We start from the raw sequence: 23093 nt of genomic DNA on the forward strand, positions 1-23093 counted from the left end.
TTGGTCCCATAGGTCATATCTGACCTCCGAGTATGATAATCAAATCTATCTCTCTATTCCTTGGAGATGATCTCACACTCACATAGCTTGCTCATATGAATACCCGAGATAATGACAGCTCGAGAGAAGGGGAAAGTGGCCTTCTACAGGGATGGACGAGTGGTTATTCTAGAGAAGCGCCCCGCATGACAGTGCGAGACCTGTGGGACCACACTCAGAGTGGCTACATGGAATTGTAATGGATCTTTGTGCCTCGATGTAGGGGCCTTTGAGGATAGTTTCACAGGGAGAGACATCATTTTCTATTCTGAGACGCATCAGGCCCCGGGGCAGTCCATGCCCCATGTGAGCGGATACAGATGGGAGACAACTTGCAGACAGGAGACTCGATCAAAGCGCAAGGGACGAGGTTCAGGAGGAGTGGTAGTCTTATTCAGGGAGGAGCTACAGTCTCTGATACATATAGCTAGGAGGGATGAGCATGCTAGGTACATGTGGGTGAGACCGAAGGTAGAGACAGGCAGATATCTCTACATAGCTATTTGCTATTTCCCTCCTAGTACGTCAGTATATGCATCTCCTAGAGGACAGTCCCCCTTCTGTATTTTAGATGATGATATATGGGGGTTTTCCAGAGATGGCAACATTATTATCTTGCGGGATTTCAATGCTAGGCCTATCCATCAACAGACAGTATTCTATGATACCTCAGAGGAGCTGATGCGGGAGCTTGATATTACAGAAATGGGCCTGTCTAGATTATCACAGGATGAGGAGCACACTGAGTATGGCAGATGATTGATTGATATGGGGACTGACATGGATTGGCCATTTTGAATGGCCTATAGAGATTCCTTGTAGCTGGTGGTTTTACATGCTTTCCACATCGGCATGGCGCTAGTACAGTGGATTATGTTATGGCTCACCAGGACTCATTCCTTCCTTTCAAGATTTCGTGCTGGGAACTAGGCCAATTGGGGTAGCATTCGATCAAGCTATCTTGTTTTTCACTCTATCGTTCCAGTTCAACGCAACTCCATTGGGAGAGGCCTCCACACATACTCGGTATACCTTCACGAGGGAGACGGATCACGTGTACACGGATGAGATATACAGGCAGCTATGCACTCAGGAGCCAGGACGACCACTAGATGAACTCACCCAGATTCTGATAGAGACGCTACATGATGCAGCATCAGAGGCATATCCCCACAGCTAGCCTACACACAGACGATCCGGGAGCATGCCTCAGAACAGTTGGTATGATGAGGAGTGTAGAGAGACGAGGATCAGATTACAGAGAGATGTGCTAATGGGTACTACTACACATAGACAGTCACGGATTATCTTCCGCCGCCTAGTGCGACGAAAGAAGAGGGCTTACCTATCTCAATTAGAGCATGATCTGTATCAGTTGTTTATGAGTCAGGACTCTAGTGAGGCATGGAGGCTTGCCGCTTTTCAATGAGCACTCTCCACCGCCAGCCATCACTTCCACAAAGACATGGGGGGAATATGCTACATCTCTCTATAAAACATCGGGGCAGCCACCTTTGTCTGACCCTCTAGAGGCATGCCCAGAAACATGTACTTTCTTTACTGCTGAGCGGGTAAGAAAAGCCATTGACAAGATGAAGACAGGAAGAGCACAGGATCATGATGGTCTGGTAGAAGAGCACTTTATCCATGCCAGAGATATGCTTGCAGAGCCTCTTGCTATGATGTTTAATAGAGCCATGTACGAGGGGTTCCTTGAGACTTGGAGTATGTCCACTATTGTGCCTATCTTCAAGTCGGCACATCCTATGCTTCCCGGGAATTACCGAACCATCATGGTTGGTCACACTCTAGCTAGGCTATATGCATCAATTCCTGAGCATGAGTTGAGTGGATGGGCAGAGAGACAGGGCATACGAGCAGCGGGACAGGCAAGGTTCGGGAGAGGTTTCTCCACTCTTGACCAAATGTTGACACTTAGAGCCATTATTGAGGAGAGTAGACACCATGGCAGGAGGATATATTGTAGCTTTGTGGATTTCTGCAAAGCCTTTGATACAGTGCCACGAGCCAGACTCATACGCAGATTGCAAGACATGGGGGTGCCCACAGAGCTGATCTGGGGGATCTTAGCTTTATATAGGACAGTGGTAGGACAAGTATGCACTACTCAGGGCATGTCCGACATGGTTCACTCCACCATTGGGGTGAAGCAGGATTGTCCCCTATCTCCGACTCTCTTTAAATATGTGTAGATGAGTTTTCAGATTATGTACATACATAGGGTGATAGAGGTGCTCAGCTTGCAGGGACATGGATTTTGTTGCTATTATATGATGATGATATTGTGCTGATCTGCGACTCTCGAGAGGGAATGCAGCGTCATTTGGATGCATTGCATGTATTTGCACGGGACAGTGGATTGTCTGTGAACCTTGGTAAGACAAAGGTAATGGTGTTTAACACCATGGCGCAGTGGGTAAGGAGGTCCTCCCCCACTTTTACATATGGTCGAGAGACTATTGAGTATGCAGATACATACACTTATCTTGGGGCGGATTTGAGTGGTCCAATATTTTCCCTGAGGCGTGCAGCAGATACGCGATTGACCATAGCCTATGCAGCATGGGGAGACTTGAGAGGATATGTTCGTAGGTTCAATTCCAGGAACCTCAGACAAAGCTTTGGCTCTTTGACACTTTGATCACTTCGGCCATGCTGTACGGAGTGGAGATATGGGGCCCCTCAATTGATCATCATAGCAGAGCTGGCAGTACTGATGGATGGAGATGTATGGAGAAGCCCTTGGTGTCTATGATTTCTCGGATAATTAGGGCCAAGGCCTCAGTACCACATGACATTGTTAGGGCGGAGCTTGCTGCTCCTCCATTGGTAGTGGAGGCACTCACTCGATCAATTTCATTTATGCATAGCACTTGGGCTCTCCCTAGAGACAGATATGCTCGATTAGCACTAGAGTCTTCGCGACAGCTGGCATTGCAGGGAGATAGATCATGTTGGTATGCAGAGATGGCATCTTGGTTTCAGTTACATGGCTTTAGTATGGATCGGCTACCCCCATTTCACTACTCTTTGGATGCACCCTCCATCTCCCTCACTAGGGCAGAGATTACCAGGCTCATCAGACAGAACTTGATTCAGTTGGATACAAAGAGGACATGGATACAACCTACACATGAGCTAGGTACGAAGATGACTTTCTATAGAGAGCATCTTCTCCAACTCACGGAGGATGGTTTTGTGATCAGACCAGGATACATGGATACTCATCTATCCCACGGGATACGATGTGCTATTGGTCAGATACGCACATCCTCACATGAGCTAGAGATCGAGACAGGCAGATTTAGAGGAGTACTCGCTGAGTCCAGGATTTGTCAGGTGTGCCAAATAGAGCCAGAGACAGAGCTACATTACATATGTCACTGCCCAGTATACTATGAGCTATTGATGTATATGTATATGATGCCTCGACTGTCAAAGAGCTCCATTGCATTGTATCAGCTCCCCCTTTGTATTTCCTATTCCCTTTGTATCAGCTTTCACCCCACCCCTACCCACTATTTTCTTTTCAATTCTTTGTACCTTTTGTACCCAGACTTGGTATTAGATTCACCACATGTAACCTTTTTGTTTCATAGGTCATTTTGGCCTTTTGAAGACGTTAATATTACATTTCTTTTATTTCATTTCTCTCTCTCTCGTCTATGCATTGATCAATTGGAACAAATGATACTTGACTTTATGCAACAAGAAGGCATTGAAGAGGTTACTATTTGCAATGCGGTAATCACGCTTTTGTTGTATGGATGTAGTGCTTTTATCACACACTCTAGAGGATGCACAAAAGCTTATGGTTGTCCTTGAGAACTTTTGATTGCATAGTGGTTTGATTGTGACTGAATCCCGAATAAAGGTTATGCTTATGAAAACCAATTATACAAAAAAGCGACGAATTGAGTACAACAATAAGACACTTGAAGTTGTTGAGAGCTTTAGGTACCTTGGCCTTGAGGTTCCAGCATGAATGTGCTATGCATCGTTTGGAAGCTGGGAAGAGAGCGTACTATGCATTAAAAACATGTGTAATGTCAACTTTGGGTTTCTCAAGAAGTACCTTTTTGACACATTGGTGACATAGGTTCTTCTTTATGGAATTGAAGTGTGGGGCGGGAGCATCTCAAAATCTACTTGGAAAGAGTTTGAGAATGTATAAAAGCGTTTTCTTACAAACTTTCTTTGCGTTAAGACACAAACACCACATATGCTCCCACTTCTCGAGTCAGGATCTCTTCCAATTGATGTTATGAGCATGGAAAGGGTTGTGGAGTACATAATGATGCATTACACTTGCGACATGATGCCTCAATAGACTCCCAAGTGAATGAAGCTTTTCTACAACTCCAATGTATTACAGCTTGGGAGGAATACTGATGATCATGCTGTGTGCAACCAGAGGATATGCATCTACACTAAGTGACTGGGCATGCACGGTCTACGAATAGACTCACAGAAGTGCCAGATCACTTCTAATCTAAACCGATTGGACTTGACAGAAACCCTATTATGGTGTAGCTTGTCCACGGACACATAGGGTTGGATGTGTCATGTGACATCTCCTCCTTTTCAAAGTGAGGTACTGGTACCAAACTGTATGGCGTCGAGGGAGATCGCCAATAGCATCCAAAATCCTGGAAGGGACTCTTCGCCGGCCCACTCTGATGTGTGGGTCGTGCGGTACTTGAACTTCATAAAGGTGTGCAACGCTTGCTTCTTTGGGCGCGCCGAAAGAGACACAAAGTCTCTTGTGGCTCCTTCGATGCTTCGACTTCGTCTAGAGTCCTGCTTCTTTCTTCTTCAAGAATCTCCATGGCTGAAAATTCTTGAAACCACTTCCAACACAAAAACATGAACATACCCATTTCATGTAAAGTGAGTGGAAAAAATCTTGTCTTCTCGAAAGACTGTGCATGCAATGCAGATGAACAAATAGACGGAGTGCTAAACCGTTCACCACACACATGCAAACAATGAGATCGAATCTTTCTCTTATAATCTAGAGCAATCAACTGTGGCAATTCACAACGGAAATGCCCATGCTTGGTGCTCATAGTTTCATGTGCTCTTTCTACAACTGTGTCGTGCCAAGGGAGAGACATGGAATGTGACTTCCTTGAAAGCATACTTTTCAGCTTTTCATGAAAATCCCACATACATTCGTGCTCATCCATGAGAGAAACGTGTTCAACATACAATATGTCATGCCTAGGAAAAGGGATCACATAAAGATGCTGACTAACATACAGGAAACGATCACGAATGAAACATCCGAACAATGCGTGTGTATCAATCATGCGAACACATAATACTTCCTGTGAGGGTTCTTTGGACCTAGGCTCGAGAGCCAAGATCAGTTCTTCCTGAATGATCGAATTGTCCTGTGGGGGTTCTTTGGACCTCAACTCGAAAGCCAAGATCGGTTCTTTGTGATTGATCGAATCTACAACGAGGTTAGCTTCGATAGAAAAAGCATCCACTAACACATCTTCCTTGTGAACAATCACATCATCTTCATGCAACTCATCATGCTTGTGAGAAATCACATCTTGATCATGCAAATCATCATGCTTGTCATTGTCATCCAAATCATCATGCTTAGCAATATCATTCAAATCATCATGCTTATCACAATCATGCAAATCCTGTGTATCATGCTTTGGAGAAGAAGAGACTGAGAGAGTCTCCTTTTCCCGATCCTGTTGCATCTGTGCCTGCATTCGAGAAAAGAGTCGCAACATCTCTTGCCTTATTGCTTTGTTCTCGCGATCTATGGCTGCCATTCTTTCTGTGTAGTTACGCTCTATGGCTGCCATTCTTTCTTTGTGTTCACGCTCTATTTCTGTTTTTCTTTCATGGTCCAACTCCTCCATAGGAGTTAGCGCAATCCTTGTCGTAGATGGGCAAGGGGGAGGGTCAGAAAAACCTCCTGGTGGGGAAAATTCTTCTTCGCCTCTCTCATGCTCATCACCTCCAAGCGAAGTATCCATGCAGCTTCGAGTGATGACCATTCTGCAATAGTGGGTTCTTGTGGTCTTGGGTTCTTAAGTTCACGAGGAACTTGGGTTCTTGGGGGTCTTGGGTTCTTAAGTCCACGAGGAACTTGGATTCTTGAGGTTCTTGAGGTTTTCTTTCGCTTGCAAACCGTGTTTGAGAAGGATCTTCTCTTCACCCGAGTTCTACTCCTTTCTGCGGGCGCACCCCTTCGCAGCCTTGCGCTCACACCAAGGTTGCTTTCTCCCACCTCACGTCGATTGGCCAGCCGCTAAGTGCACGGTCCGCTCTCAATGAGTGAAAAGAGACACAAGGGGAGGCTGGACAAGCCCTTCTTTCTTGGGATTCCTGTCACTCTTCAAAAAACACGAATAGAAATCGACACGCCCAAGCGAACTTAGGTTCGTGCGACCGCAACAAGGAAAAAAAAATTCTTTTGATTTTTGTGGTTCTTTCCTTGAGTGATACAGAACACTGCTAAAGCTCTGATACCAATGTAAGATGCAGCGGAATGATTGTTTGCGCTTTGCTCAAGATGAGTGCTCCGAACTGTGCTAAAGGGTTTCCTTTTAGTTCTTATGGAAGGTAGAGCCTTCCGTTCTTAATGGAAAGTGCTATGATCACAAACAAAGTGAATGGACACTGTGCGTGCAAGTGAAAGAGACTGAGAGATAGAGAGAGAAGAGAGATACGACACCAGAGACTGATGTAAAACCCTCCTCCGAAGGCCCCACTCTCGTCGGCGAGAGTGGTCTACTTATGATTGCACAAAGTGGTACAATGTGGATGCACTGGACTGATGCAACTTGGGACTATGCCGATGACGACAACGACTTTAGGGCTGAAATCTGCGGTCTTCTATCTGCTGAATTTCGGGGCTGTTTTGGTGGCTGAAAATGACTGTTTTGGCTGCGTTTTTATGACTGAAAATTGGGGTCTTCTACAACCAACTAGGGCTGAATCTGCTGCTATCTAATAGGGCTGAAAACGCTGACCATCTGATGCGGTAAGGGCTGAAAATCAAAAACGCTGGGGCTGCCTGCTGAGCGTTAGTGAAAACGCTAGGGTTTTGAGAATGGTTGGCGATCAAGGGAGGTTGAAAACGCCAGGCAATCTGAGGGCTGTTGGTGAAGACCAAATCGCTAGGCTGACTATCTATGGCGAGGATGGAGGAACCAAAAACGCCAAGGGGTTACTGCTGGGGTTCTGCTGAGAAGGTGCCTGTTGAGCATGTGCTCGTGCTGCCTCTTCTGCCAGAAAGTGCTAACTTGGGTTTGCTTATATATATGAACTTAGCAAAATTGCCCTACCTTTTTTTGTTGGAAAGTCACTTAAAAATAATAAGTGAAAAATGTCAAAAATAGGAAAAAATAGGCTAAATGCATTGGAAAATTCCCCTAACTAAATCTGATGGATTCTAAAGGGAATACTGATGATCATGCTGTGTGCAACCAGAGGATATGCATCTACACTAAGTGACTGGGCATGCACGGTCTACGAATAGACTCACAAAAGTGCGAGATCACTTCTAATCTAAACCGATTGGACTTGACAGAAACCCTATTATGGTGTAGCTTGTCCACGGACACATAGGGTTGGATGTGTCACGTGACACCCCCGTTCCAGTACTCCTTGGATGCACCTTCCCTATCTATCACACGGACAAACACCACTAGACTCATACGTCAAGATCTCATTTAGCTAGATACCACGAGCACATGGATACAGCCGATACAGGAGTTGGGCACGAAGATGGCTTTCTATAGAGACCATCTTCTCCGACTCACGGAGGACGGATTTGTGACCAAGCCAGGATACATGGATACAAACTTATCTCATGGGATACGGTGTGCTATTGGCTTGATACGCACATCCTCACATCAGCTTCAGATAGAGACTGGTAGATTTCAAGGAGTACCAACAAAGACCAGGATATGTCATTTATGTCATATTGAGCCAGAGACAGAGCTGCACTATATGTCATTGCCCTATGTACTATGAGATCCGTGGCCGACTTCACTGCTTGTTCAGAGAGGGTTTTGGAACACTTTCTAGAGTCATGAGATACACAGACCAGAGATGACTACGCCTGTTTTTACTCGAGTTGCGCAGACACTGGGAGAGCTTGCTGAGGACATCAGGGGGGAGCCAGTCTCAGAGGGCACCAGACAATGAGCAACCAGAGGATTGCTCACCACAGCAAAGCTCAGCTTCAGATCACACCCACACCAGAGGTATGTTCATCGATCGGGCGATTGAGCTAGGGAGATCCAGACGACCACGATCACGGGGGGCTTCACACTACCGGAGGAGATTGCAACAGAGGATCCGGATCACCCTAGCTCAACATGCAAGGCGCCCAATCAGAGTACTGAATATGGAGGATATTGACGAGTGGGGGCGGGATTCTCCTCCCCCCCCCCCCCATGATCCGCCTACCATTTTTATATCACCCATTCTATCAACCCACCCATTGTACCATTGTATCAGCTCTCATTTAACCCCCCTCCCCCCCTTTTCTTAGTTGTACTTAGACATTGTACCAGATTCACCACTTGCAAATTTTTTGGTCTCATAGGTCACTTTGGCCTTCTGTAGACGTTAATATATCATTTCATTTCATTTCTCCCCCCCCTTGCCCCCCCCCCCCCCCCCAAAAAAAAAAAAACTTAGAGACTCAACTATTGTGCCTATCTTCAAGGCACGTGATCCTACGGAGCCTAGAAACTACCATACTATTACGATTGGGTACACATTGGCACGGTTGTATGCATCTATCCTTGAGCAGCACTTGAGAAAATGTGCAAAGAGTGAGGGCATACGGGTAGCGGGACATGCCGGTTTCACGAGAGGCTTCTCCACTATGGACCATATTCTGACACTTAGAGCACATGGGAGATGGATTTATTGTAGCTTTGTGGATTTCCGCAAAGCATTTGACATGGTGCCCAAAGCCAGATTGATGCGCAAACTACAGGAGATGGGAGTGCCCATTGAGTTGATTTGGGGGATCATGGCTCTATATAGTTCAGTAATGGGACATACACACACTCCAGAGGAGATATCTGAATTAATTCACTCCACTATTGGAGTGGAACAAGGTTGTCCATTGTCTCCTATTCTATTTGGTATGTATATAGATGAGGTTTCTCATTACATTGACAGAGAGGGTGACAGAGGCAGGAATGTGGATTCCATTGTTGTTATATGCTGATGATATTGTGTTGAACTTTGACTCACCAAAGGGTATGCAGCGACATTTGGATGCGTTACATAGCTTTGCAAAGGATAGTGGATTGTCAGTAAACCTTGGTAAAACCAAGGTTATGGTGTTTAACACCACACCGCATTGGATCCGGCGATGAGCACCTACATTCACTTATGGTCAGGAGACTGTGGAGTACACAGATGCATACACTTATCTTGGGGTAGTCTTCACTGGGCCAAGGTTTTCTTTGAAGAGAGCTGCAGAGACTAGACTGACTAGAGGGTATGTGGCCTTGGGAAGATTGGAGAGGATGTGTTCACAGGTTCAATTCCAGGAACCCCTAACAAAGCTTTGGCTCTTTGATACCTTGGTAGCCTCAGCTATGCTCTATGGGGTTCAGGTTTGGGAAGATTGGAGAGGATGTGTTCGCAGGTTCAATTCCAGGAACCCGTAATAAAGCTTTGGCTCTTTGATACCTTGGTAGCTCAGCTATGCTCTATGGGGTTCACGTTTGGGGACCCTCTGTGATCTCTCGGTTGATTAGAGTCAACGCCTCCCTGCCACACGAGATCATTAGAGCAAAGTTAGCGAACACCCCCCCCCCGGTGGAGATAGAGGGGCGCTCAACAGATCGGTCTCCTTGATGCAGAGCTTGTGGGATACTACTAGAGACAGATATGCTAGATTGGCCATTGAGTCCTCCAAACAGTTAGCTTTACAAGGGGACACATCATGCTGGTATACACAGATGTCACCATGGTTCTAGATACATGGCTTCAGCATGGACAACTTGCCTCCCTTCCAATACTCCCTTCATGTACCATTGTTGTCTCTTAACATAGGTGGAGATTACTAGACTCATGCGCCAGTGCTATCAAATAGAGCACTAAGAAACAACGCATGATTTCTTTTTTGAGTACAAAGGCTGAGTAAAGGGGTGCTACAATGATAGCATGTAAGGTAGCATGGCTATAGAATCTTAGCTACGGGACTGAATGTCTCCTCATAAGCAATCCCATAATCTTGTGCATAACCTTTCGCCACAAGTCTAGCCTTGTACCTGCTCACACTCCCATCAGCATTATGCTTTATTTTGTAAAGCCACTTACATCCAATTGCCTTCTTATCCTTTGGTAATGGCACCAATTCCCATGTTTCATTTGCATCAAGTGCAGCCATCTGTTCATCCATATTGAACCAATTGGACACCAAAAGAACATGGATAGAGCCAACACATGAGTTGGGCACGAAGATGGCTTTCTATAGAGAGCATCTTCTCCAACTCACAAGGGATGGGTTTGTGATTCGACCCAGCGATATGGATACACATCGATCTCATGGGTTACGGTGTGCCATTGGTCAAATATACGGACATTTCAGACATTGAAACTGGTAGATTCAGAGTCATACTAGCCGCTAGCCACATATGCCACCTATGCCATACAGAGCCAGAGACACACAGTGTATAACGAGATACGGGGGTGCTTCCACTGTCTATTCATAGAAGATTTCGGACCCTTCTCCGGAGTCCATGAGCTATCAGGACCAAAGATATCTTCCATTGTATCTACTTTACTTTACACAGACAATTAGTTTACTGAGGAGATCTGGAGAGAGACAATCCCAGAGACAGATTACTGATTTCTTCACACCAAAAACTGGACAGATAGAGGAGCAGCCACCACTGCAAAGCTCAACCCATACTCACACCCACGGCATTCTCATTGACCGAGCATTGGAGCTAGGGAGATCGAGATGCCCACGATTGAGGAGAGGAGCTTCACAGCATCGACAGAGACTACAACAGAGGATTCGAGCCATACTATCTCGACACCCAGAGTACATATGAGGATGAATTCGTGACCCATTGTATCACCCTCTTGTATTGGGCACCCATTGTATCAGTGGGCGCACACAGCCCATACAGTTCCATCTAGTAGCACTTCTAAATTTATTTTAGTATCTCTTTTTTGTACCCAAACATGGTATCACAATCAGTTATGCTTGTACATTTATGGCATGAGCAGAAAGGCATTGGCACAAACGTTGATAGTGGTGGTACCACCATCTCGTTTCCATGATAGATGCATTCATCTCTAACTATTGTCTATTTGTAGCTTTTTCCCATGAAATCCAAAGACATGGAACCCCTATAGGCCTGTAACATGGTATTTATAATTCCTCTTGCTCCCTCTTTATATGTCCTGATAAAATCTCCCTCCTTTCTCTCATTAAATAAAGCCCACAGTTCAAAACTTATCCTGCCAAAAACTGATCAGAAAAGATGCACGTATATCAGCTCAAGATGCGCACGTAGCTAGCTTACACTTCTGGCTGAGCCATTATATGATGTGTCTCTTTGAAATTCTCCATCCAAGACTGGTAATCTTTAGAGCTTGTAACTGAGGTTGGACCAATATGGATCATACAATTGACAACTTTTCCAGCTTCAGAGAAGAACGGCTGTAGGCTTGTGGAAGATGTTAACGATGAGACATAAGACATAGACGGGCAGTCTACTAAAAGCATGATAGGGCCAGGGCTTGAAGGACCCAAAACATCCTCTGGATGCACCTTGAAAGGATACCAAACACAAGTCAATAAGAGCAAAATTATGCTGGAAACATTGACATCATTTACATATACTTCGATAGATTTACCATAGTTTTCCCATCATCAGACAATACAGATTCACCCTTTTGGAGTTTTCCATATTTAAATCCGGGTCTTAGTCCCTTTGCTCGAGCCTTGTCTGGATCAAACTTCCCTCTAACAGTGGAAAGTTCACAAATGTACACGGTGGATAGATTCATTTGATAGGCTGAAGATACCAAATCGTATTTGCTACAACTTGTATCCTCCGAATACAGAAGAACTGCAGAAATCTTTATCAATTCATCCTCCAATAGGAGAACTGGAGGCGAAGAACTGGACTTTGAAGCGGCATGATCATTTGCTCCAGGCCCAAAAGCATGGGTATGCTCCATCCATCCAGATGGTACAAAGACTCGCATTGCCTGTGCCAAGTCATCTAAGCTGGAAGGGCCCCATGTTTTTACCTGTTTTCAACAGAAAAGCACCTAAGGTATCCACATTCATAATATGTTTTTCTTGCAAGTGGCAACAAACCTATACTTACCGTGAATCCTTCCTCATTCATTGCTGCCAGAGTCAAAATGAGCCCTGTGGACATGGGAGAAAAATATTTGTCAGAACTTCACACTCTCAGCTCTATTCTGTTTTAACCAGTAATGCGATGAGACAAGCAACCCTCCGACCTCAGAGTTAAGCTGCCAAACCCTTGCACCTAAAATCTCATACTGTGTGTTTGCAAGTTGCCATTTTATTTATTTTTAAATGCTAAAGCCTCAAATGGGTGAACTCCTCAAGGTTGAATTCACTGCAAAGACGCAGACCAGGTCTTAAAACATGGCGTCTCAAGTTTTGAAGTCCAGTACTTAGAAGAACAAGCACACCACAATTTGCAAACACTTTCAGAATCCCCTTAACTTCCAAAAAGGGAAGGTCAGACACCTTGCAGATTGGGCCCTGGCTGAGATTTTCTTGAGAAACAAATGTGCGTTGAAGCACCAATTAACAATGCCACCAAAAAGCAGAAAAACGAAGACAATGCTATCAACATTATTGACACGCATTTCAATGAAAAATCAAAAGGATAGAAGCAAAATGTGTTGACACTGTAGTTAAGGGTGGAGAAGAAGGATGAGGATCACCATGTTGCAAAACCATTTGGCAAATGTCACATGCACATCTAGCCATATGTGCATGTGGACAAGCTAACTCCTACCTCTAGGGTTTAGAACAGCTTAGGAAGTGTTCTGGCACCCTTGCGAGCTTGTATCCAGGACCTCCATGCCCAAGCACTTTAGAGTAGCTGCATACCCTCTGATTGCACACGAGCACAGGGAGTGTGTGCTAGGTGTAAGCACTGAAAGTGTTCCCATACAGTAGCATCAGTACCAAGCCTAGGTAGTATCTGCATAAGAAGCACCTCTTATCAGTAGGTTCATCAACTTATTGATAATTGACATCCAGTCAGCAATTAACCAAGTCTATGGGGTTTTGTATGAGCCTTGCCAGACCCAGTATTTATTAGATATAAGGGAAGGTGACCCCAGGGTCACATCTAAAATCACAAGTCAATACCCGATATCAGCATCCTCAGTCTCAGCCTGGCGTTTTCCACATTGGCTGGTGTTTCTACAGATCAACCTCGGTGCCGTCATCAGTAGCAGATTCACCCAGCGTTAGTCATTTTCAGCCTTCAAGTACTCAGCCCAGTAGCATTTTGCATCATCAGATCAGGAAGTAAAAGGAACTCTCTCGTGCAGTAAGGGAACCTTGAGTACGCATTGAGCACTCATCTTGAATTATCACCACAAATCACTTCCACTGAACATAACAGCAAACCTGTGCACCTCCCTCTTCTGTAAAAGCTAGACTTTTACATAAATGGGTAGGTCATTCCTCTATAATCACGCTCCAAATGGTGCCATCAGACCTATGGGACCATTTTGAACTGGTAGTCTGAAATTGTAACGGGCTCGTACATTGCATGCTTGTATTCTTAAGCAAACATTCAACAAAGGGTGGCATCATTTTCTCCACAAAGACACACCAACCACCAGTACGTAGAGTTCAAGTTCGATAGGAGTCTACAAATACGGAGGAGGTACAATCAGCCCTGGGTAACATAAGCTCTAGGGGGTCGCAATGCTTTATAGAGATGATTTGCACCCCATCGTCCAACTGCTATGCAAAAACAAGATGGCAAATGACATATCGCAAAGAGAGAAAGTTGCAAACATTCATCTCTAGAGTCAAGCGTGTCACAAAAGTGCTGGTGTGGCTATTACCACAAGTGATAACGGGGCACGCTGTACAAGAATCTAGGATTTCGCACCGCGTGTTTTACGGGCTGCTAACGTGGCATTGCTTACAAAAGGAATAAAGTGCTTGTGGGTGCCAGTTTTGTATCTGATGCTTTTCAAGCCTGGGGTCTTTAAATACAACTCTTGGGGAAGATCTCTCGTAGTCTGGCAGTTGTACCTTGTGTAGATCATTATAAAAGAACTACCGAAAGGGGCACAAGGGTTTTGGGCCTCCTGCATTTGGGAGTGGAAGTCCACCCCTCAATGTCTATTGTGCTCTCTCTCTCTCTCTACATGTCGCTGCCCCGTCTACTACGAGATACGAGGCCGCTTCCATTGCTTGTTCAGAGAGGGTTTTGGACCACTCTCAAGAGTCATGGGATACGAAGATCAGAGATGTCTGGGTTTGTTCTTCCTCGAGCTGCGAAGACACAGAGATAGCCTGATGAATGGCGAGGCTAGCCAGTCTCAAAGACGGATCACAGACTTCTTCAGAGCAGACATGAGACAGCCACAAGAGCCACTCCCACAGCAGAGCTCCCCCTCGTCTCACACCAGAAGCACACTGATTGACCGAGCGATTGAACTGGGGAAATCCAGGCGCCCGCGACAACGAAGAACTACACAGCATCGACGGAGGCTACGACAGAAAATTCGGAGCACGCTGGCCAGGCATGCACGACGCCCGGTCAGACTACTAACCATGGAGGAAATTGATGAGATTCGCCAACGACCAATGCTAGATCTCTTGTGATTCAGCTATCCCAACAAGCCGCCCATTTTTTGCTTAGTTTTGTGCTTGGCTCACATCGACCAACTTAGGACCCCATAGTATATATCTTTGTTTTGTATTGTTGTTAGGTTATTTTGTTACTCTGACTTTGCATCAGATCCACCACTTTGTAACTTTCGGGTCTCATAGGTCATTATGACCTTTTGAAGACGTTAATATAACATTTCATTTCATTTCTCTCTCTCTCTCTCTCTCTCTCTCTCTCTCTCTCTCTCTCTCTCTCTCTCTCTCTCTCTCTCTCTCTCTCTCTCTCTCTCTCTCTCGTGTTGTCCCTCCCCCCCCCCCCCCCCACCCCCAACAGTGCTGCCCCACTGCAGCACCACCCGCCTGTGGCTGCTGCTTCAAAGGCCAACCCACACACCGTTACGCACACACCTAATCGAGCATTCCGAGGAGCCCGGCAGGAAATTGAAAACAAACAGAGAGCGCAATTTTCGGAATTTTACAGGGAATTACAGGAACTCAAAACTGCAGACCTCGTTTCTGGCGGCGACCAAGCATGAGGAAGCAGAAGATAAACCCGATCCTTTAGAGGATGCAGTTCAAAAATGCAAAAAAGAAATGACAGAAACTATTAACAAAATCAACCGCAACCTGCTAGGCACGATAAAAATGCTCGAAGATCGTGTGTTTGCCCAAGAAAGCAAGATCACTGCAATGGGAGATCGTATGACCGCCCAAGAGGAAGAGATTGCGTCACTCAAGAAGGCGCTCGCAGAGGCACAATCACGAAACACACTTGAAGAGGGAGAACTGCAACCCTCAATAATAGAAGAACTAAACTCACTCAAAGAGCAAGTGCGAGCCATTAAAGAGGGGAAAGAGCAGCACAAAGAGATGACGACTTCCAGGGTGGACGTTATTACAAAGACTCAGCAGAAGGCAGATGAAGCCCAGAAATGGATTGAGGTGGCCAGGAAAGGGAAAAGCAAGGAAACAACGTCGACACCCACCATTATCAGCTTGACCCTAGAAGAGGAGCAAAGACGACGTGCGCGCTCTCTACATGTGAGAATTTGCAGTCTTACAGACAAAGATAATGTAGACGAAGAGGTAAAAGAACTCATGGCTTTGATGGGGGTTCATGAGCCGATGCACTCGAGAGCTTGGAGAGTGGGCAACAAGAAAAATGGGAGCAATGGGGAAACCTCGAAAGAAAGGGCACTCATCCTCCGTTTTCCCTCCATGGAAGCAAAGAAAGACTTTCTGAAGAAAAGACCAACTCTTAAAAAAACGGGTATCTTTCTCGGGGATGACCTTACCCTCTCACAGATCGCTCACATGCAGGAGGTAATGCCAGAGATAAGAGCAGCAAGGGAAAAAGGCAAGATTGCCTTTTACCGAGATGGAAGAGTGGTGATATTGAAGCGACGCTCCACATGATGGTGTGAGGCCTATGGGACTGCACTCAAAGTTGCTACCTGGAATTGTAATGGATCTATGCGTCTTGATGTAGGTGCTTTTGAGGAGAGTTTTTCCGGGAGAGACATCATTTTTCTACTCTGAGACACATCAGGCCCATGGGCAGCCTATGCCTCACATTAGTGGATACAGATGGGAGACAGCCTGTAGACAGGAGACACGATCGGAGCACAGAGGGCGGGGCTCGGGAGGAGTGGCAGTGTTATTCAGGGAGGAGCTGCAGCCATTGATACATATAGCTCGCAGGGATGAGCAAGCTAGGTACATGTGGGTGAGATTGAGAGCAGAGACAAGCAGATATCTTTACATTGCTATTTGCTACTTTCCCCCGAGTACGTCAGTATATGCACCACCTAAAGGACAATCCCCTTTTTCTATCTTGGATGATGACATATGGGAGTTCTCTAGAGATGGTGACATTATCATTCTAGGGGACTTCAATGCTAGGACTGCCCATCATCAGACAGTGTTTTATGATACTTCAGAGGAGATGCTGAGAGAGTTGGATGTGGTGGAGACAGGCCTATCTAGACGATAGCAGGATGGGGAATATACTGAATATGGACGGCACTTGATAGACATGGGGGCTGCACATGGATTGGCCATCTTGAATGGCCTACAGAGATTTCCTGCTGCGGGAGGTTTCACATGCTTTCCACACAGACACGGAGCCAGCACAGTGGATTATGTCATGGCACACCCGAGCCTCATCTCTAGTATCCAGGATCTCACTGTTGGGCCCAGACCTGTTGGGGTGGCAGTAGATCATGCTCTTGTGTCGTTGGCCATCTCTTTCCAGTTCAGTGTAGCACACAGGCCACGGGCAGCTGCCCCTACTCGCTACACCTTCACGCGGGAGACGGACTCTGTATACATAGATGGGATATACAGACGCTTGTGCACTAAGGAGCCAGGCCGACCTCTGGAGGAGCTTACTACTATACTGACACAGACTTTACATGATGCAGTAGCAGAGGCATACCAACACACTCAGCTTGAGCAGAGACGGCGTTCTGGGAGCATGCCCCAGAAAAGCTGGCATGATGCGGAATGCCGCGAGACTAGAGCCAAACTTCAGAGGGAGGTGCTTTTGGGAGACATCACTCACAGGCAGTCACAGATTGACTTCTGATGCCTAGTGCGGCGGAAGAAAAGGGCATTTTTGGCTCGACTAGAGCACGATCTTTACCAGCTATTCTTGAGTCAGGACTCACGTGAGGCGTGGCGGCTCTTTCATGAGCAATCCCCCCCACCTGCCATTACCTCTACAGAGACTTGGGGCCAGTACGCATCATCTTTGTACACAGTTTCTGGACAGCCGCCCCTCCCCAACCCCCCCGACCCATGCCCACACACATGTGCTTTTTTCACCGCTGAGATGGTGAGGAAGGCCATTGACAGGATGAGGACTGGGAGAGCATATGATCATGATGGCTTAGTGGCTGAGCATTTCATGCATGCCAGAGATCTACCAGCAGAACTTCTAGCAGTTATGTTTAATCGTGCCATGTGTGAGGGCTTACCTGATACTTGGAGCCTTTCTACGATTGTACCCATCTTCAAGTCAAGAGACCCTATGGAGCCTGGGAATTATCGCACTATCATGATTGGACACACATTGGCACGATTGTACGCATCCATTCTTGAGCAGCGGCTGAGTAGATGGGCAGAGAGGGAAGGGATATGTGCAACTGGGCAGGCAGGTTTCAGGAGAGGCTTTTCTACTCTTGACCATATCTTGACACTCAGAGCCATCATTGAGGAGGGCAGATCACATGGGAGACGGATCTATTGTAGCTTTGTGGACTTCCGCAAAGCATTTGACACAGTACCCAGAGCTAGATTGATGCGCAGATTACAGGAGATGGGAGTACCCATAGAGCTCATTTGGGGGATCATGGCATTGTACAAGTCAGTAGTGGGGCATGTACGCACCCCAGAGGGCTTGTCCGCACCGGTTCACTCCACTATTGGTGTGAAGCAAGGCTGCCCGCTCTCTCCTACTCTATTTGGTATGTATGTGGATGAGGTTGCTGACTACATTGAGAGAGATGGTGATAGAGGTGCACAGCTGGCAGGGACATGGATTCCACTATTGCTCTATACTGATGATATTGTGTTGATCTCCGACTCTCCAGAGGGGATGCAACATCACTTGGATGCTCTACATAGATTTGCCCACGAAAGTGGTTTCTCTGTCGACCTTGGTAAAACCAAGGTCATGGTATTTAATACCACCCCACAGTGGATCAGGAGATCAGCGCCCGCATTCACATACGGCCAGGAGACACTGGAGTACACAGATGCTTACACTTACCTTGGAGTGGTTTTTAGCGGACCAGCATTTTCACTGAGGAGAGTAGCAGAGACTAGATTGAACAGAGCCCATGCAGCATTGGGCAGATTGGAGAGGATGTGTTCACAGGTTCAGTTTCAGGAGCCTCAGACGAAGCTCTGGCTATTTGACACTTTAGTGGCGTCTGCATTGCTCTATGGAGCTGAGATATGGGGGCCTTCATTGGATCATCATGGGAGGACAAGTCGCACTGATGGGTGGGGGGACATGGAGAAGCCTTTGGTCTCTATGATCTCACGGCTCATTAGAGCCAAGGCTTCAGTACCACGTGCCATTATCCAAGCAGAGCTTGCTGCCCCCCCACTAGTAGTCGAGGCGCTTACCAGATCTGTCTCCTTCATACACCGCATGTGGGAGCTTCCCAGAGACAGATATGCCCGCCTTGCACTTGAGTCCTCTCGACAGTTAGCCATGGAGGGAGATACAGCATGCTGGTATGGTGAAATGACATCATGGTTTCAGGCGCATGGGTTCAGCATAGACACATTGCCCCCCTTCCAGTACTCATTAGAGGCACCCTCTCTGACTCTTACACAGTCCGAGATCACCAGGCTCATCCGACAAGACCTAGCTCAGCTAGACATCAGGAAGACATGGATACAACCAACGCAGGAGCTGGGCACGAAGATGGCTTTCTACAAAGAGCATCTTCTCCAGCTTACAGAGGACGGTTCTGTGGCGAGGCCCAGATACATGGACACTCACTTGTCTCATGGGATACGATGTGCTATTGGCCAGATACGCACATCTTCACACCAGTTGTGGATCGAGACTGGGAGATACGATGGAGTACCAGCAGAGGCCAGGACATGCCCCCTGTGTGGCATGGAGCCAGAGACAGAGTTGCACTACACATGCCACTGCCCTGTCTACTACGAGATACGAGGCCGCTTCCACTGCTTGTTCAGAGAGGGCTTTGGACCACTCTCCAAAGTCATGCAGTACGAGGATCAGAGATGCTTGGGTTTGTTTCTACTCCAGCTGCGCCGACACAGAGAGAGCTTGATGAGAGGAGAGGCTAGCCAGTCTCAGAGACACATCACAGACTTCTTTAGAGCAGACACTGGACACCCGGAGAAGCCACTACCACAGCAGAGCACGTCGAATCACACAAGCGGCACACTGATCGACCGGGTGACCGAGCTGGGGAGATCCAGACGCCTACGACTGCGGTGCTATTGGAGCCACGCTCCACATGACAGTGTGAGACCTATGGGACCACACTCAAAGTTGCTACTTGGAATTGTAATGGATCTATGCGTCTTGATGTGGGTGCTTTTAAGGAAAGTTTTAGTGGGAGAGACATCATCTTCTACTCTGAGACACATCAGGCCCTTGGGCAGTCTATGCCTTACATTAGTGGATACAGATGGGAGACCGCCACCTGTAGACAGAAGACATGATCAGAGCACAGAGGGCGGGGCTCAAGAGGAGTGGCAGTGTTATTCAGGGAGGAATCTATGGATTTTTCGTCTGTAGCATGATATTTTGTGTATTTTATAGGCACCCCTCACGTCCGTATGTAACAACAAACTACACAATACTCATGTAAGACCAATGCTCAATGTTAATAGAACCATATGCTTATTCTTTATACAAATATTTAATGTTAACCTTGTTATAGCTCGTAGGGATGAGCAAGCTAGGTACATGTGGGTGAGATTGAGAGCAGAGACAGACAAATATCTTTACATTGCTATTTGCTACTTCCCCCCGAGTACGTCAATGTATGCACCACCCAGAGGACAGTCCCCCTTTTCTATTTTGGATGATGACATCTGGGAGTTCTCTAGAGATGGTGACATCATCATTTTAGGGGACATCAATGCTAGGACTGCCCATCATCAGACAGTTTTTTATGATACTTCAAAGAAGATGTTGAGAGAGCTGGATGTTGAAGAGACGGGCCTATCCAGACTATGACAGGATGGGAAACATACTGAGAATGGACGACACTTGATAAACATGGAGACTGCACATGGATTGGTCATCTTGAATGGCCTACAGAGATTTCCCGATGCGGGGGGTTTTACATGCTTTCCACACAGACATGGAGCCAGCACAGTGGATTGTCATGGCACAGCTGAGTCTCATCTCTAGTATCCAGGATCTCACGGTTCGACCTAGACATGTTGGTGTGGCAGTGGATCATGCTCTTGTGTCGTTGACCATCTCTTTCCAGTTTAGTGTAGCACACAGGCCACAGGCAGCAGCACCTACTCGCTACACCTTCACACCGGAGACTGTGTATACATAGATGGGATCTACAGACGCCTGTGTTCAGAAGAGCCAGGGCGACCTCTAGAGGAGCTTACTACTATACTGACACAAACATTACATGATGCAGCAACAGAGGCATACCCACACACCCAGCCTGAGCAGAGACGTCGTTTTGGGAGTATGCCCCAGAACAGTTGGTATAATGAGGCATGCCGCGAGACTAGAGCTAGTGAAACCGGCCTGTTCAATCCAAAAAGGGCGGTAGACTTTACTTCAAACCTTGATGTAGCCTTCACCCATTATTAGTCGTCTATTATACCTGCACTATAGTGACACAAGAGAGGGGAATGGGATACAGATGCTAGAATGCACCTGTATGAGAAGACCGACACCAGATTGGCCCCTAACTTAGGCGCCCCTTTCGGTATTTCTTTATTGTTGAAAAGAGGGAATAAACGCTGTGGTTCTTTCCAAGCTGCCCCGCACAACCTTGGCTGAATTTTGACTCTTCTGGCCTGATTTTGGCAGCATAACTATACTAGAACCCTTTACGGTCAGTATTCCCACGCATTGAATGACTTTCCCGACGCATACGGGCACTTTGCAAAACCTGGCGAGAATCTGCAGCACGCTGAATTCTCTGTTTTCAGCCCTGAAAATGCGCCAGATCGCCTGTACAGCGGTCCCCTTGCGTCCCCTAACCTCCTAGGGGTATTAGGGTCCGTTTAGGGCCAAAACCCTAAACCTGCAAAAATACACAGCAGGCTGTAATTTACTGTTTCGGGCTCCGTTTCGCGTGCCGGTCGCATCCTTAGCAAGTCCTCGAGCTCCCGCACCTGTAGGGCTACTTGCCCTTTGAATCGGACGAGATTTCTGGCGTGAAACCTCTCCGAATTCACCTGTACCTGCGAGGGGATTAGCCGCTAGCTAATCCAGTACCTGTGCAAGAGGCTCTTGCCTCGGCAATCGCGCATGAACCCACACAACTGTACATTGGTCAAATGAAGAGCCCACTAGTGGGGCATAACATACTGCCAAAGGGGAGAGAGAGGGCAGTGCGTAGCCTGCAGGGCATCACTCCTGGCACCGCACTGTGCATAAGAGGGAATGCAAGCACTCCATAGCTCTTAACCTATGACAAAAGCTGCAAATGAGCCTCTCCCAACTTAAAATTCAGTGCCACTTCTTGTTGCATGAGCAAAGTGCACAAGAAGGTGCCACTTGGCACATTTACAAGCATTTTCCCGTTTCGGGGTTGCCGCCTAAAAATCTCCCAACCGGTTGCCCAGTTGACTTCACGGCAGAGTAAGAAAATGTTCTCCTTGTCATTCCGGAGGTAATGACGCAAACACATTTTTAGTTCCCAAAATAGCAGTTCCCTAAATTTTGGGAGATGCTGCCATTGTATCTTTCTAGGTCATCCGACCCCCTTTGTACACTGCGGCCACATCCAGAACTGAAATGTAGACTTTGTAGCAAAGGATTCCACTTTGGCTAGTCAATGACCCCACTTGGCTAACCATAGTCCTTGTCCAACCTTAGTGCTCTCTTGCCCTCAGGCCTGGACTCCCTCTGGACAGTTCCACACTAGCTATGCAATGCAGGGCAGTTAGATTTCCCGAGGGGTGTTTCCAAAAAGTGAAAGTAAATAGATAATAAGAAAGAAATCAACAAAAAGGATAGATAGTAGTCACACGCTGGTGACATACCCCCCTCTTGAAATCTCAAACGTCCTCGTTTGCATCTATGTCGTACATGCTCCTAGTCAACACTAATGTATTCAACACATGTACGACACATACATGCTCATTGTCAACCCTGGTGTATTCAACACCTCGTCGACTCATGTATTGCCTGCGTGTGAACCCTGTCCCAATGACATAGTGGTAGCTTCGCACTGTGCCATTGCTTTGAGTCACTAACTTTCCAATGACAAAATGGTAGCTGCACATTTTGCCACTGTCTTATAGTACACGTTGGATCCCGTAACACTTTCGAGCATACCCAAACCGACAATTTAAGAATGCAGTTACACATGTACTCTTTAATAGAAGCAATCACTATATCCTTGACAAACTGACAAGAAATACTCACTTCTATAGCACTAACCAAACTTTTGGACATTCCATAAGA

General features: G+C 46.6%; 1 protein-coding gene and 1 pseudogene across 2 annotated transcripts in view; one reads left to right on the forward strand and one right to left on the reverse strand.

Moving 5' to 3' along the window:
- The window catches only part of LOC147418373 (uncharacterized), a 114923-nt gene that overhangs the window by 24312 nt on the left and 67518 nt on the right, over positions 1-23093 (reverse strand). For both annotated transcript variants that reach the window (XM_086507275.1, XM_086507274.1), the window contains exons 5-7: positions 12417-12460; positions 11938-12336; positions 11604-11851 (exon numbers count right to left, since the gene is read on the reverse strand). In XM_086507275.1, the coding sequence (XP_086363401.1) occupies positions 11604-11851; positions 11938-12336; positions 12417-12460 (691 nt within the window). The remainder of the gene's footprint in view (positions 1-11603; positions 11852-11937; positions 12337-12416; positions 12461-23093) is intronic.
- The window catches only part of LOC147418374 (uncharacterized), a 36427-nt pseudogene continuing 26040 nt past the window's right edge, over positions 12707-23093 (forward strand).

The sequence above is a fragment of the Adiantum capillus-veneris genome, chromosome 30 (assembly GCF_014529385.1).
Source record: "Adiantum capillus-veneris isolate H3 chromosome 30, ASM1452938v2, whole genome shotgun sequence".
NCBI lineage: Eukaryota > Viridiplantae > Streptophyta > Polypodiopsida > Polypodiales > Pteridaceae > Adiantum > Adiantum capillus-veneris.